Consider the following 17,677-nt stretch of genomic DNA (forward strand, 5'->3'; position numbering starts at 1 on the left):
GATGAGTTGTAAGGTAACTGTCTGACCAGAGTTTTGATATGTTCTTTGTGTGGGTTGCTGGAAAACATTTGCCTTTCAAAATCAAGCAAAAACATTTGTGTTTAGAAACATTTGTGATGGAAAAATAGGAACAGTATAGCCTGATAGCAATCTATTTTCATATCCTTTAACAAATTATTGAAGTAATTACAGAAAAAAGATTAGATTTAGCGAAACTCTGTATGTAAAATATGAACAAACTTAGGAGTCACAATACTAATATTTGCATCCACAATAAAAATCAAAACATACTAAATATGTAATGAATGTTTCATTATCTTCTAAACAAAGCTAACCCTCAATTTAAAGTTATTGATACTAAATATATCTTTGTTGGTCTAAGTGAATCTTCTGACCAAATTCAGATGAAATTAAAAGTAGGAATGGGTTACTATAGATAGAACAGATTTTCATTTAGTTTAAAATCAAAGTGACTGGGACAGCCCGGGTGGCTCAGTGGTTTAGCGCCGCCTTTAGCCCAGGGCGTGATCCTGGAGACCTGGGGTCAAGTCCCACGTTGGGCTCCCTGCATGGAGCCTGCTTCTCCCTCTTCCTGTGTCTCTGCCTCTCTCTCTGTGTGTCTCTCATGAATAAATAAAATCTTTAAAAATAAAATAAAAGTGACATTTTATCTCTTTGAGCTAGAATGAATTTTAAACTACTATCATCACCCCTACCACCACAGCAACAAAACCAACAACTAACAAATAAACATTGACTTCCTTGTTTATATTATGGCAGATACTACATCTGTTCCCACATTTTCTTCTCTTTTTCATCGTAGAGATTTTTTTCTTTCTTTCTTTCTTTTTTTTTTTTGGGTTTTATTTATTCATGAGAGACACAGCGTCTGCCTTCAGCCCAGGGTGTGATCCTTCATCGTAGAGTTTTTATGTAAAAAAAACTGAGCCACCCAGGTGTCCCTTCATCGTAGAGTTTTTATGTAAAAAATTTTAAAGTTTTATATATTCAGTTTAATATTCATACAGAAATGTATACAAATCATAACTGTGAGGTGAATTTTCATGAAGTGAACACACCAATGTAAATACCACCCAAATATATAGCCTATTACCTGTAATAAGGAGAACACTCCTTCCCCCCAACCCCTCAGCAAGTTCCATACAGCTACTTGGTATCCTGACTTCCAGTATCATGGAATCATATACAGTTGAAATCATGCAATTAGTTCTTTAAAAAACAACAACAACAACAACAAAAAAAAAAAAAACTGGCTCCTTTCATTCTTTATGAAATTCACACATGTTCTTGAATGTGACAGACTGTTCATTCTTCTTGTTCCAAGGTGCAGCTGTACCTGTTAATTCTATTGATGAGGCTCATTGGGTTCTTTCTTCTTTGGATTATTAGTAGTGCTATTATGAACTTTTCCTTTTATACTTTTAAAAACCTATTTGTGCATTTCAGTTGGATGTAGATCTAGGAATGGGATTGCTGGCTTTCAGTTTCTGCATAATTTTAGCTTTAATAGCTTTTAGTTTTCTAAAGTGGCTTACCAACTGAATTACCTATGAAAAGTGTCTAAAGGTTCCTGTTGTTCCATATCTTTCCCAGCCCTTTGATATCCTTTGTCTTTTCTTTTTTTTTATTCATAAGCCATACTAGTCAGGTCAAGTGGAATGTCACTGTGTTTTTAATGTACATTTTTAAATGTACATTTCTCTGATGACCAATGAAGCTGAATATATCTTTGTTTACTGAACATTTTGATTTATTTGTGTATGTGAAAATCATTTGCCCAACTTTGAGTAGTTATTATTAATATTTAGATGTGAATCTTTTGTTGATTATATGTTTCTCCCAATGTGTGCTTTCTTTTTCATTTTTCATTTTTCTTTTCATGAACACAGGTTTTAATTTATCTTCCTTTATCCTTTGAACATTTGGGTCCTATTTAAATTTTTTGCCTGCTCCAAAGTAATGAAGATATTACCTAGTTTCTTCTTAAAAAAACCTTTAATCTTAGACCTAAATATGAAAGATAAAATGATAATCTAAAATGAATTTTTATATAATATTAGGTAGGGATCAAGATTCAGTTTCTTCCATATGTATATACATTTGACCCAGCAGCATTTATTGAAAACCTCATTCATTCCCCACTGCTGCTAACTGATATTGCATACCCAGCCATGTCTGAGGCAAATAGTGTTATAATTTTTGTTTTTAATTGATTCTATGATTACATAATATATTTTAGTATATTATATATTAGTATACTAATAAATATTAGTATATTTATTTCTAATATACTCTAATGGCTTATACAGAAAAAGAAAATCACTTAAAGTCCCATCATGATTTAGTTATCAGTTAAACTATGTATTGATCTCTTCAGACATTCTAGATAGTTATTAGCATTCATTCATAAAGGTTATATAATTTCAAAAATGGTATTTCCATTTAAGTGTGTCATGGACACTTTTCTATGACAATATTCTTTTGTACTACTGTTAATTGCTGTTAAAATATTATAGTCTTTGAATGTAGTATGTCCTATTATTACCACTGAACATATTTGTAATTTTTTACTATTATGAACAACACTATATTGAAGAGACTTATGGGTGGATATTTGTGCATTCATTCATTTATTTATTTTTAATGTAACTTTGTTAGGTGAAATCCCTAGAAGTAGGCTTTTGAAGCTTGATGCCAAATTGCCTTCTAGAAGTGCTATATAAATGCTCATTCACACCTGAAGTGTATGACTTTTCAAATACCCTAGCCTTTGTTGAGATTAACACCTTTGTTATGTGGATTTTTTTTTCATATGAGTTAAAAATAAAACTTGTATCCTTTTATGAACTTGTGGTATCATGAAAATGTTTTGCCTTTCTTTTTTTGGTGACAATCTCCTAACATTTTTTGTCTTCCATTCCTTTTATTGTTTTTTTTTTTTAAACTGCAAGGTATTCAAGTTAGAATATGTAATATACTCTTCCACTTTTACAGAGGAAGAGAAAAGCCTGGAGGATTGGAGTGACTTGTCAGTTGCTGACCTACTGACACCTTTTCAGTTTTGTTTCCCTGTATCTGTTTTTATCTGAAAGTACACTTAGTCTGTTTTCAAGACTTAAAATATAGTTACACTTGGTTTCTTGATAAACATACCAAGACTTATCATCTGATAATAAAATAATGTAGCCTTATATTAAGTTCTTATCTCTTCTGACTTTATATGAACAGACTATTACTCTTTCCATCCTCAAAAGATTTCTGTAGGGAGAAAACGAGTGGAGCATAATTTTCTAGGCTCCTTCTCCATGTAACACTTCTTGCTTTCCCTAAACACAGTTTAATTTCATTACAGATTTTAGTTGTGCACCTTGTTTGTCTTCAGCAAAGAAGAATAAGATACAATTTCTGTTTTCAAGGAGCTTCATCTCATGGGGTTTCCAAAACACAACCATTTTTTTCTATAATAATTTTTGCACATGGCACAACAATTTATTTACAAGTCTTTCCGCTTAATTTGATTGTGACTTGATTTATATTTCTATTCTGAACCTACCACAATGCCTGGAATATACAAAGTCTTTCCTAGGCAAATTACTTAACCTCTTTTTAAGCCTCAGTTTTCCCATCTGTATCATGAGGATAAATATATTATCTGCCTCATAGTGTTATTGTGATAGACTCCAGTAAGAGATATAAAATACATGGTGATTGACAGAGAGGGTAGACTGTCAATCAGTCAGTAAAGTAGACATCAATATATGGCATCTTGTACCCCTATTGGAAGTCTGTGTCTGGCTAACCATTGGCCTTGTATTCCATTCTTTGTGGATTAACAGCTACTTGTACTTTTTAGTTGATTTTAAATTAACTCAGCTTGTAATTAAAGTGACATAATTGTAAGTGGCAAAAAGGACAAATTAAAGTATTTCTGGTTGGTGAGAGCTTGAAGCTTTTATATTCTGTTCCTTCTCTTTTTCTTCCTCTTTTCTATTCCCAGATCTCTGCCAGCACCATGAAGTTTACAAGTGTTCGTAAAGCAATTTGTCATTAATATTTTCTCTGACTTGCTTCATCTCTAGGGAAAGACAGTAGACACCACTGCTCTGTGCTGTGGCTACAGTTTAATTAAAGGTGTGAAAAGCCATCCTCTCCGTGTCACCCTCCCCCCATACACATTAGGAAAGAAGGTGGTGGCAACTTGAAGTCCTCTTTGGAAAGGTTAGATCCTTAGTGCAACAGTCTTAGAACAGTTGTTTTTTAAAGACATCATTGCTTGCTACTTCTGTTCCTCACTCATGAAATTCTCCTCCTCCCCACCATTCTCTGTGGTGGATGTTTGGCTCAGGTGATCAAAGCAGAGGTACCTGTTGTACAAATCTTGTATATAGTTAGTTAACCAAATAATGCTCTTTCTTCTTAATCCCTGTTACTACCCTTAATCAAGCTTGCTTGGACCTTAGGTTTATCACAAGTGAACTGTGAGCAAGTGTCATTTATACAAGTACTGTGGAAATGTAGCTGCTCCCAAAGTGGTATGTTAGACTACAATTTTAGAAGTTTGCACATTTTTAAAGAATTTGCTCTGGGAAGTCATTGGGTATTGAAAGGAGTTATGATCTGCAAGCTCCTTAAATTTTGCAATGAAGATAATTTTTTTTATAGTAACAGATACCAAACGTGTCTGGTCAATTGATTTACTTTTATACTTCATACACAAGACAAGTTTTTCTTAATACTTCCATGTAAAAGTAAAACATACACTATTCTTAAATCAGTAGTTCCTTGTGTAATTTTTAAAAATTTGAATACTATGGTTCATGTCCCTTTTATATGTTGAATATTTGAGCCTTAATTAGGAAAAAAAATGTGCTTCTTAAGCACTACTTTCACTGTAACTAATGAAACTGGACACAAGTGCATATTTACACTTTGCCATAAATCAATAGCCTTCTAACATTATCAGAAGTTTTCCTTGTTTTCTTAAAACAGCAGCATTTTGTTAACCTTAATCAGAGCCTGACGTGTGTTTCTTCTAAACGGCGTCTGATGTGGTGGCTCTCTTCGGTTCTCTGCGGTTTCCTGTTTTTTTCATACATAGAGAAAAGCCTTTTGATGTATTCAGTCTCATATTTTTCTTTCTTTTAGTGGTATATCAAACCTAAACTTTTTTTTTTATAAGTACAGCATAGTATCGTAAGCCTGTCCCACCATTCATTTATTCATCTTGCGGCAGACCACTCCTTCTCTGGAATTCCTCCAGGACGTCCTTATATATCCACTCCCACCCCACCCCCATTTTTTTTTTTTTTTTAGCATTACATGTCTTATTTGTACCCTGTATGTATGTTCTTCAAGGACAGATAGTATCTCATATTTTCGTGATTGTATTTATCCACAGTGCTGTGCCTTAGCAATTAAGAGATCAGTGACTCTCCCAAGTGTTGTCCCCAGACCAGCAGCATCAGCATCACTTGGGAACTTGTTAGAACTCTAAGTTCTTTAGCCCCACCTCAGTCTTAATGAATTAGAATATCATGGGTTGTGGATCAGCAATTCTGTCTTCATGAGCCCTTGAGCCATCCTGATGAATGCTCAAGTTTGACAACCACTGCAACAGATGATATTGAATGAATATATAATTGTACATTTATGATAATCCTTCACTGGGAGAATTGGACAGGATAGGGCCAACGTAGGCCTTTCTGCCTGAGTCTTTTATTTCTTAAAAGGTGCTAGTAAAGAAAAATGTAAGAGTTAAATATTTATCATCTTATAAGAGGGTGTATATATAGCTCTTATGATGCCCTATTATGAAAACTGCAGCTTAATATTTTAAAAACATGAATGATTTCTTCCACCTCTTCAGGAGCAGGCATCTAACATCCCAAAAGGAGGAAAATTAACTAAAGGATGAATAATGAGTGTTACTTATTTTCATGGTGGGGAGGAGGTGGCGAATGTCAGAAACTGGTCAGGTGGGGGACAGACTGGGAGATCTCCCAGGATACCATTTTTTACCCTTCTAAACTTTTAAACTATGTAAATGCTTTTACTTAATTAAAATTTTGATGCATGATGATATTTAAGAAAAATAAGTAAGTTTTTAATAAATAAGTTTCTATATGCTAACCAGTGTGGTTGATTAAAAATTTTTAAATTTCCTTTTGTATTAATATGAAAGGTTAGATTCTGTGCTTTTTTTTTATCTGCAGAACACAAGGGAGTAAGAGTTAAATGCCTTCATGACTTTTCACCTGAGCTTTCGCAAAATGGTGGATTTAATTACTCTTTTGGACCTTAAATAAAGAATTCCTACTCTTATATGAGCCCATAGTTTATAGCTGTTTTAAGGAAATAAAGAGGGGGGAAATTTAACTTGATTCAAAGTCTTGTGTATGCAAGAGGTCAGACACACAGGACTTTGACTTACTCCTTTCTTTTGAATGTATTTTTAGAAATATCTTTATAGCCAAGGATTGTTTGAGAGAGAAACTGATTTAGATTTCTGTCACATTCTTAGCAAATGGGAAATAATCCATTTAGCATTTAGCAAAACCCATTACAGGGGTTCTAAATTATGAACACCTATTTGTCTTATTTTTTTGGTCAACTCTATCATTTAGGAAAAATGCAATTAATTAATGTTATGATTGAACTGTGCTGTTTTGGTGGAAGATAGTCTTAAATGACATTTGATTCAATTACTCCTTTTTTTTTGTTGTTTTTTTTCCCCTTGCACAGAACTATTGTACCATGGAAAGTATTCAGACAGTGCCTTCATGAGGTTCATCAGATTAGCTCTGGCCTGGAAGCAATGGCTCTGAAATCAACAATTGATTTAACTTGTAATGATTACATTTCAGTTTTTGAATTTGATATTTTTACCAGGCTCTTTCAGGTAAGCTTTTTATTTGGGCTTAATCCTCTCCATCTTTCTGATCTTCCCTGTGTGTGCAGGTGATGTGCATATGTTCATTTGTGTGCACATGTATGTGTACATCTCTCTCTTTCACACACAAGCATGAGAAATAGTCTCATTTTTGGTAGTCTATAATTTCGAAGTTGGTGGTATCAGTTTTTAGTCATTGCTATAAGTTTAGGGCTTAAGTTTGGAGTATCTGGTGCTATGAGGCTGGTGATTGCTTGTTAGCTTTGAAAACAGTCATGCAAAGGAATTTTTAGAATTTCCTATTTAGTTTCTCACTTTACTTTGTCTTTGTAGCCCAGTAACTGACAATTCAAATTTTATGGGTGGGCGTTTGCTGAGGTTGTATCCCAGCTTCTCCCCTCTACCTCCGGCATTCATTTGGTGAGAAAGGAAATAGTAAACTTGGCAATAAATAGTAACTTTATCAGGTTCTGCATAGGAGATTCCAGTGGTTTGCACTGTTTTACTTAGACTTACATTGCTCATTCAACCGTATATTACAAATATTTTTTCATGTCAGTAAATCTTTTTCATCAATATGAGTATTGATTTTCATTTGCTACATAATACTCCATCAAAATAGTATGTCATTAATTTAACCAATTCCTCATTTGGAAAATTTGGGGGCTTTTTTCCCCATTTTCTCACTAATATGTATGACTGTGATATTATCCTTCTTGTCCTATTTGTTTTAATTTTTTAATCTGTCCTTTAAAATTATCTTCACATAGCTTTTCAGAAGCAAGTGTCATTCAGTGATAAAAGCTAGATGCTATCATTTTATTCTTTTGTATATCTTCATGGAATGACCTAAACATGAAAACTTAAAATTTGTGTTTTGAATTTGTCTCCACCACTAAATTGTGTATCATCTATTGCATTCAATTCAAGTAGTCACAAAAATGAAAAAAAAATCCCACTTAAAATCTTTATGATTGTAGTAATTCTATAGTAAGTGAAATAAAATTGATCAGAACACAAGCTTGCTTATATTCTGATGCAATTTTATATTATTTTAGTCTGCAGTAAGATTTACTTTCTTTGAAACATGCTTTCAACAAATGTTAGGGTATGATATTGGTTTGCATGTTTCCCATGTTATAAGAATTTCCCTTTTCTGATTTACGATTCTGTTTGGCACTAGTTTGCAAGGATCTGGTGACTGATTTATGTAAGAAACTAAAATTGTGTGGGATTAACTTTTAAATTATGAAAGGACCTGTTAACAGAAGGCAAATTAACTCTTGTCAACAATACTTATGGAATACATTTTATTTCATTACAACTTTGAATTTATAATTCTACTTAGATGTATAGGATAAGAAATTAGATAAATGATTACAGAAATTGTGCTTTTGCATATTTTCAGTTTATACTAGCTTCATGATTATTCCCTTGGTGTATACAGGCACATCTTGCTGCAGGTTCAGTTCTAGACCCATACAATAAAGCGAATATCACAAAATAAAGCAAGTCAAAAATTTTTTTGTTTTCCTAGTGCATATAAAAGTTATATTTACACTATACTATAGAATATTACATGTGTTATAACATCATATCTTTAAAAAGCAATGTATTCACCTTAATTAAAAACTACTTAATTTCTATAAAATGCTAACCATCATCTGAGCTTTCAGTGAGTCATACATAATCTTTTTGCTGGTGGAAGGTCTTTGGCTCAATGTTGATGACTACTGACCAGCGTGATGAAAGCTGGGGTGGCTGTGGCAGTTTCTTAAAATAAGACAACAATGAAGTTTGCTGCATTGGTTGATTCTTCTTTCACAAACAATTTCTCTGTAGCACATAGTAGGGTTTGAAAGCATTTTACTTGCAGTAGATCTTCTTTCAAAAACTGGAGTCATCCTCTCAAGCTTTGCCGCTGCTTTATCAACTGATATTTTAAATCTATTGTTGTTTCAACAATTTTCACAGCATTTTTATCAGTAAATTCTATGTCCAGAAACCATGTTCTTCACTCATTCCTAAAGAGCAGTTCCTCATCCATTAAAGTTGTATCATGAGATTGTGGTCATTCAGTCCCATCTTCAGGCTCCACTTCTAATTCTAGTTCTCTTGCTATTTCCACATCTGCAGTTACTTCCTTCACAGAAATCTTGAACCCCTCAAAGACATCCACGAGGGTTGGAATCAACCTCTTTCAAACTCCTGTGAATGTTGATATTTTGACCTCTTCCGATGAATCACAGATATTCTTAATGGAATCTAGAATAGTGAATCCTTTCCAGAAGATTTTCAATCAACTTTGCCCAGATCCTTCAGAGGACTCACTATCTAGGGCAGCTATAGCCTTACAAAATATCTTTTAAATAAGAGGGTTTTTTTTTTTTTTTTTTTTTTTTTTTTTACGATAGTCATGCAGAGAGAGAGAGAGAGAGGCAGAGACACAGGCAGAAGGAGAAGCAGCCATGCACCGGGAGCCTGACATGGGACTTGATCCCGGGTCTCCAGGATCGCGCCCTGGGCCAAAGGCAGGTGCCAAACCGCTGCGCCACCCAGGGATCCCCTCTTTTAAATAAGACTTGAGGGCTCCTGAGTGGCTCAGTTAGTTGAGCATCCTGCTCCTGGTTTTGGCACAGGTCACGATCTCATGGGTTGTGAGATTGAGCCCCACACTTAGTGGGGAGTCTGCTTGAGGATCTCTCCCTTTACCCATCTAGGGCTCTCTCTCTTTCTCATAAATAAAATCTTAAAAAAAAATTATAGGACTTGAAAGTTGAAATTACTCCCTGACCCATAGACTGTTGTGTTGGCAAGAATGAAAAGAACATTAATCTCATTGTACACCTCCGTCAGAGCCTTGGATGACCAGATGTATCAACAGTGAGCAGTAATATTTTGAAAGGGAACTTTCTGCCCAGAGAATTATGTTTGAAAGGGGGGCTGAAAATGTTCACTACACCATGTTGTAAACAGGTGTGTTGTCATCCACACATCCATTTCTAGAGCACCAGCAGAGTAGATTTAGTATAGTTCTTAAGAGCTATAGATTTTCAAAACAGTAAATGAACATGGACTTCATCTTAAGTCACGAGTTGCATTAGTCCCTATCAAGAGTCACCCCGTCCTTTGAAGCTTTGAAGCCAGGCACTGGCTTTCCCAACCCCCCCAGCTAAGGAAGTCCTACATGGCCTCTTCTTCCACTAGAAGGTCATTTTATCGCCATTGAAATTCTCTTGTTTAGTGTAGCCACCTTCATTAATTGCCTTAGCCAGATCTTCTGGAGAACTGCTGCAGCTTCTACATCAATCAGCATTTGCTGCTTCACCTGGCAGTTCTATGTTACACAGATGGCTTCTTTCCTTAAACCTCATGAACCAACCTCTGCTGGCTTCATACTTTTCTTCTGTAGCTTCTTCATCTCTCAGCCTTCCTAAGATCGAAGAGTTAGGGTCTTGCTTTGGACTAGACTTTGCTTAAGGGGGAAGGTTGTGGCTAGCTTGATCTGCTCTGCAGACCACTAAAACTTTCTCCATATCAACAATAAGGCTGTTTTACTTTCTTATCAGTCCTGTGTTCACTAGCGTAGCACTTCTCATTTCCTTCAAGAACTTCTCCTTTGCTTTCACAACTTGGCCAGCTGTTTGGTGCAGGAGGCGTAGCTTTCAGCCTGTGCTGTCTTTCAACATACCTTCCTCATTCAGCTTAATAATTTTTGGTTTTTGATTTTAGGGGGAGATAAGTGTGATGTCTTTCTTTCATTTGAACACTTACGGGCCATCGTAGTGTTATTAACTGTCCTAATTTCAATATTGTTGTCTCAGGGAAGAGGGAGCCTGAGGAGAGGGAGGGAGATGGCAGAACACCTGGTCAATGAAGTAGTCAGAACACACATTTATGGGTTACATTTGACATCTTATATGAGTATGGTTTGTGGTGCCCCTCAAAATTATAGCAGTGGCATCAAAGACCACAGATCACCATAATAAATATGATGATGATTTAAATATCTGAAATATTTTAAGAATTACCAAAATAGGGATCCCTGGGTGGCGCAGCGGTTTGGTGCCTGCCTTTGGCCCGGGGTGCGATCCTGGAGACCTGAGATCGAATCCCACGTCGGGTTCCCGGTGCATGGAGCCTGCTTCTCCCTCTGCCTGTGTCTCTGCCCCTCTCTCTCTCTCTCTCCTCTGTGTGTCTGTGACTATCATAAATAAATAAAAATTAAAAAAAAAAAAAGAATTACCAAAATACAGGCCATCTTTTTGGCTCAGGTGATGATCTCAGGGTTGCAAAATTGAGCCCCATTCTCCCCCACATTGGGCTTTGTGCTCCACAGGGTGTCTGCTTGCGCTTCTCTCACCCTCCCCCTCCTTGCTCTCTCTTTCTGAAATAAATCTTTAAAAAAATTACCAAATAATGACAGAGAGACTTGAAGTGAAAAAATGCTGTTGGAAAAATGGTGCCATGGTAAAATTGCTCAATATAGGGTTGCCACAAACCTTCAATTTGAAAAACAAAACAAAACCCACCAAAACCAACACAGTATCTGCAAAGTGCAGTAAAGCAAAGCACAATAAAATGAGGTATGCCTGCGTAGGCCATTAGCTTATTTTTTTCAATCATTTTTAAATACATTTTGTAAAAAGACTGTGTTACCTAATACTATTTTATAATAGAACCTCTCCTTTCTTTAAAGGTTTCTGATAAATTTACAAATAATTTGTTTCACATAATATAAGGACATTTGAAGTAGTAGAAACCTTGTTTCTTCCCCTTATGAAGGAAGAGAGAAAAACTATTCTCCTACTTTAAACCTAACTGTTCATTCTGGGAAAAGTGTTTTTTGTGGGGAGCCTGAATGACTTTTTAGTGTGGATGTTAAATGCTAGAGTGCCTCAGTTATTTATGAAAGGTATGAGGGCACCTTAATGTTGGTTAAACACTTACCTAAGCTATATTTAATGTGTGCACGTATTTTCTTATAAGCTGTTTCACTTTAAAACAGCATAGGTAATCTTAATTTTTTATGTCTTATTTATGCTTGCTGGGATGGGAAAGGAAAAGAATCTTTTTAAGTAGAGGTACCATGAAAAGTTTTAGGTAAAAAAAAAAAAAACAAAATACACCTGTGGACCCAAAATGCTCAGTCCCTTTTTTTTTTTTTTAAAGATTTTATTTATTTATTCATGAGAGACACAGAGAGACAGAGAGGCAGAGACCCAGGCAGAGGGAGAAGCAGGCTCCATGCAGGGAGACTGACGTGGGACTCGATTGTGGGACTCCGAGATCACGCCCTGGGCCAAAGGCGGACACTCAAACGCTGAGCCACCCGGGCATCCCTGCCTAATCCCTTTTAAAACACATAATTACAGAAGTAGCTAAAGAACTCTCATTAGCTCCTATATGCTTCTGTGATTCTTCACTTCTTTTGGTTTCGTTATTCAGATGCTTTAACTAATACACATGTGCCTTCAAATTAGGGCTATGCATAGAAAAGTAGATTTGTTAGCTTCTACTGATCTTTTGTTTTTATACAGCTTTAAAATTGAGGAATAGGTTTTTTGTAAGTTATAATTATGCATTCTGTATGGAAAATGTATTTTGGGATGCCTTTGGCTCAGAGCATGATCCTGGAGACCTGGGATTGAGGCCCACGCTGGGCTCCCTGCATGGAGCCTGCTTCTCCCTCTGCCTGTGTCTCGGCCTCTCTCTCTGTGTGTGTGTCTCTCATGAATAAAAATATAAAATCTTAAAAAAAAATAATAGAAGAGGCTACTTAAAAATATACATGTTTTGTTCATGTAAGTAACCACATGAACGTATATTCTTCTGTAGTCTCAGTGGTGGTGGTGATTTGGCAGTGAATTCTGATATCTCTAAATTGTTGAGAGTGTGAGGTATTTAGCAGGATGGGATCTGAAAGGAGCTAAGGTAAGTGTTCAAGATTGGGACCAGACACAGAGAACCAGACACAGAGAACTAGCATAAAAGATTTCAAGAAGTTGTCAATGGAGACGAGGAGATGAGGTTGAGAATTGTCTAGGAAATGAAAGAAGAAGGGAAGAATGTAAAGCTGGCTTCCTAGTTACGTTCTTTTCCTCTCTTCCCTTATCCTCAAATTCTTCCACAACTGGAACAATGCCAGGAAGTCATTGGAACAATCTTGTGGAGCTACCATTTCTTCTTTCTTCTGCCTTTAATTTGGTCTTTCTCCTCTCTTGAGTATTTCAGAGATGCTGGGATTGGCAGGTGCAAACGTCCTGGAATGGAAATAGGGATTTTGCTTCCCTCTTCTGTCTCCCTGGGGCTACTGCTCCCCTTCTCCTTCCATTTCCCCACTACTAGAGAAGATTGGGTTGCCGAGAAATGGGGTAATAAATTTGAGGGGTGGCATGATAAGGAATGTGTGAGTTGGGGGAATATATTCATGACTATGGAATATATAGCATCAATGGAATAGGGAACAAAAGAAGAGGAAAGTCATCTGTCATAGCAGGGGATAAGAGTGAATCTGGACAGACCAGTCCCCAACCAGGCCCCTCTTCTAACAGAAGTTAGAAGTCAGGGGCAGCCCCGGTGGCTCAGCAGTCTAGCGCCGCCTTCAGCCCAGGGTGTGATCCTGGAGACCTGGGATCGAGTCCCACGTCGGGCTCCTTGCATGGAGCCTGCTTCTCCCTCTACCTGTGTCCGTCTCTCTGTCTCTCTCTCTCTCTCTCTCTCATGAATAAATAAATAAAATCTTTAAAAAAAAAAAAGAAGTTAGAAGTCAGGAAAAGGCTATTCTTGAAAATAGTAGTATTTTGGAAGAATGGAGGGAATAGCTTCCTTAATTCATTCAATTAGTTTCTGTAGTCATTTAAGAATCTCTAAGTAATTTTGTGTTGGTGAGTATGAAAACATTTCTTTTAATCTAAACAAATTGCAAAAATAATTCTTATTCTCCAAAGCATTTTATGTTGCCTTCTTTAGGCCACTGGTTAGCAAAATACTTAAACAAACAAACAAAAAAAAAAAACGGAACTACCATGTGTTTCTGACTGTGGGTTGCATTCACAAGGAAAACAGTACACAGACTCTTTCTATTACAAAAATATTTTTGTAGTTAGAAGCTGGCCCTCTGGATTATGTACTAAGAAATGGTTGCTTAATACTGTAGCAGTTGGCTCAAAACTCCAATTTCATTTTCTTTTCACTTGTATTCTGATCTGCGTATTGGCTGTCCGTAAAGTTCAGCATCTTTTTTAACAACTCTTCCATTAATTTTTGTAGACTTTAATGGAAGTGACCCAAATATTTTATATTCTTTCCATCCTTGTCCTATTGCAGATGGGGAAGTAGAACAAAACAAAACCCAGTGCCTAGACTAGCTGTTATTTCTCAGTTTTTTTTTTTTTGAAAAACATGTGCTGATATTCTTCCAAGTATTGTTTGTGTAATTTCTAGTCATGATTTTAGAAGAAAATTAGAAACATGCTTTTTCCCCCAACTGCATAGATAGAACCTCTCCTAATAGTGTTCTCCAGGGCTCCTTTTTGCCCAATTACATATTTTAGTGTGATGAGGGAATGCCCCAAAGATTTTTCTTGTTATGTCAGAAAAGGTTAAAGAACTCTTCATTTCTAAATCATTCTTTCCCTTGTTATCCTCATCTCAAGAGATACCATCCACCCTGTAAATCTGAAACTTTCTTAACAATAATGAGGAACAAGTCTCAAAACAAAAGCAGGAGCCCCTCTACCGATGATCATGGCTAGGATGCCCATCTCAACAACTTTAACTTGGCAACATAAAATACCTTTCTCTCCTTTTCTGTAGAAGATCTGAGTTAATAATCTGGCACATCAGATAGAGTATGATGCCAAGTCCGTGGAATAAATGGAGCTTCAGCCTTAAAAATATGGCAGAGATGATTCATTCACACCCTCAAGCAAAATTGTCTATCACTGTCTTTTTTTCTCTTGCCATGGTAACTTGAGGGCTAACTAATCACATGAAAGAATGGTACAAACTCTTGTGTGTTCATTTATGTATTTTCATGAAAGATTTTTAATTTACTACTACATCATAAATCCTCTAATTGTACAACAGTTAGCCAAATCTGAATACAGTGTATGTCACCATGGAAAGAACGGTAGGTTGGGAGTCAAGACTTTTCAGACAAGTCCTTGTTAGAGGAGCTTCACGACAGTTATGCCTTCCTGATCACTGTATTCTGATACCACATGATGCTGGTATCCCTTTAGTGAGCAAGACAGGCATGTTCCTTAATCTCATGTAGCTTTTGGTTAATATATCACCTTTGCCAAATCACTTATATTCTATGGTATGGCTTCTTATTCCAGAAAATAAGATACCTTAACGGTATGGCTTTGAACAAAAACAGACCAAGGGAGATAAGGAATGTGATGAGAACTAATAGTATTAAATAGAGTGGTCCAAGAATGCTTCACTGAGGAAGTGACATTGGAGAGGAATTGCCTAGATATTTGGAGAACAAATTCTGGTAGAGGAATCCTCAAATCTAAAACTTCAGGGGGGAGAGTACCTTTGTGTTCAAGCCAACTACAGAGAAGAAGCCAGGGTGCCTGGAGAGGAGGCTGGAAGTGCAAAAGTCACAGCAGATGGAGAGGAAAGGGAACTAGACATCAACCCTAAAGTCCTAGACCTTTTATAAGGACTTTGGCTTTTACTCAAAGTTAGAGAGTTTTGAACAAAAAAGTGATGTATGTATCAAAATGATCACAAATGCCGTATTGGGAATAGAATTTGTGAAGAAAGTATGTAGTTTTTCTTTTTTTTTCTTTGTATTCTATCCTGTTTTCTGCCTAAAATTTCTCAAAAAGAGAATAAGGTAGGGCATGTTTGCTGTTAGGTGATAAAAGTTGACCCAAGCCACATAAGCTCATATTCACTTAAAAAAATCCGAGAGTTTCAGTAACTATATATTAAATGATGGGTTGGTATATAATTGGTAGTTGATATTACCTAGATAACACCTTTTCATTTATTCATATTTTTAGCCTTGGGGCTCTATTTTACGGAATTGGAATTTCTTAGCTGTAACACATCCAGGTTACATGGCATTTCTCACATACGATGAAGTTAAAGCACGACTGCAGAAATACAGCACCAAACCTGGAAGGTAAGCCTTTTCAGCAGTAATATTATGTGGTATATCTAATGATGAAAAGTGCTCTCTTGTCCATTTAAGTAAATCAGTAACACCCGTGGCTGGAGGAGGTGGCGGGTGTTGGGGAGGAAATGCTAATAGACCACAATGGTACTTCTTAATTGAATCCTTTATATTGATTCATTGTACTTATTCTGTGTTCATAAAGTGAAAGAGTATATGGTACCATGTAATTTGATAAACCTAGAAATGTATTAAGTCTCAGAGCTCTGATTTTCAAATTGGAGTATTAGCATTGTCTGTTTTCATGACACCTGGGTTTGCATAAAATTGTAAGTGTATATTGAATACTTGAATATTGTGCTAAAGACAAATCTGTTTCATGTTCATTATTTTAGGGTATTTTTCAAGATACTCAATTTGGTTCTATGCTAAACATAATTACATATAATACATAACAAATATAAGTACATAAAAGCATACAAATATGTACATGATAAACACGCATAAGTATCTAAACGTATATAAACCCATTCCAACCAATTTCATGTTCTTAAAAATTCCTTTCATACTGTCTTATTCTTTGTAGTTTCAGAATTCATGTTTTGTTTTTCCAGATGATGAAACTAGGTGAAAGTCACAGAAGTTGACTGTTTGGTCAGCCCCTGTGGCTTTGAAATTATACCTTATTAATGACAAATCTGGATCAGAAAATCTCTTTCCTGGTTCATGCATTTACCCCATGTGCCATTTAGAAATGCATTAGTTACATGGTAGGTTTTTGTGCTTTGTCAAGCAGTGTGCGGAGTATGGCAGCAATGACAATTGAGACCTGTCCTCTCACACTGACATTTTAGTAGGAGATAACAATCCAACATCCATGAGAACACTGGATGAATGTGGAAATGAGTTTGGCTGTTTTTTTTTAATGGTTACACTTTTCTTTTAATGCCATTTTTTGAATCTGATTTGTAGTGCAAATGGTGTTTGTCCTTTAACAAAGTAGTTTCTAGTACAAGCCAATACTGTCTATTCCTTTTCCTCTGCCATAATTAAAATTCCCATCTTTTTTGTCTTTAAGAATTTATATGGTAGATAAAAAGAAGGTAGTGGGTACAGAGAACAGTTTGGCTCCTATTGAATGAAGTCTTCTGTTTAGATTAAGGAGAGTTGGTTCTCATTGAGATGCTGACGGTGGCTTAGATGAGTCATTCTCTTTTGGTCAAGGATCCCTCCTAACCAGATTTTTCCATAACGTCTACTCTATAGATTGGTCAAAGTATCTTTTTGTTCTTGGAGTATTATTTGAAAGATGTGCTATGTTTGGAATTACACAATCATACAAATTTAACACAGAATTTATTTGGGAAATTAAGAAACCCAAGTCCCTTTTGTATTCTTTTATTCAAGATCATGGAGATAAATAATGTTGGGAGAGAACACTGTTGGGAGCAAAAGCCAGGCCTCATCACTATTGGACTAGTTCTCTTAAGAAAAAGCCAGTATCCTCCAAAAGGACGTCTTCCTTTTCTTCCTAACTTGCTGTGTAACGGTTTATTCTACTAAGTTTTAGGCAACGATGAAGTGGTCAGTCTGTGGTACAGTTATGTGTAAAGTGTGATGTGGTATTTGAA

The 17,677-nt window shown here is 36.0% G+C and overlaps 1 protein-coding gene across 8 annotated transcripts in view; it reads left to right on the forward strand.

Moving 5' to 3' along the window:
• CBLB (Cbl proto-oncogene B) overlaps positions 1 to 17,677 on the forward strand; it is a 214,076-nt gene that overhangs the window by 100,398 nt on the left and 96,001 nt on the right. For all 8 annotated transcript variants that reach the window (XM_055316315.1, XM_055316310.1, XM_055316313.1 and 5 more), the window contains 2 exons: positions 6,763 to 6,919; positions 15,934 to 16,055. In XM_055316315.1, the coding sequence (XP_055172290.1) occupies positions 6,763 to 6,919; positions 15,934 to 16,055 (279 nt within the window). The remainder of the gene's footprint in view (positions 1 to 6,762; positions 6,920 to 15,933; positions 16,056 to 17,677) is intronic.

The sequence above is a fragment of the Nyctereutes procyonoides genome, unplaced genomic scaffold (assembly GCF_905146905.1).
Source record: "Nyctereutes procyonoides isolate TBG_1078 unplaced genomic scaffold, NYPRO_anot_genome, whole genome shotgun sequence".
Taxonomy (NCBI): Eukaryota; Metazoa; Chordata; class Mammalia; order Carnivora; family Canidae; genus Nyctereutes; species Nyctereutes procyonoides.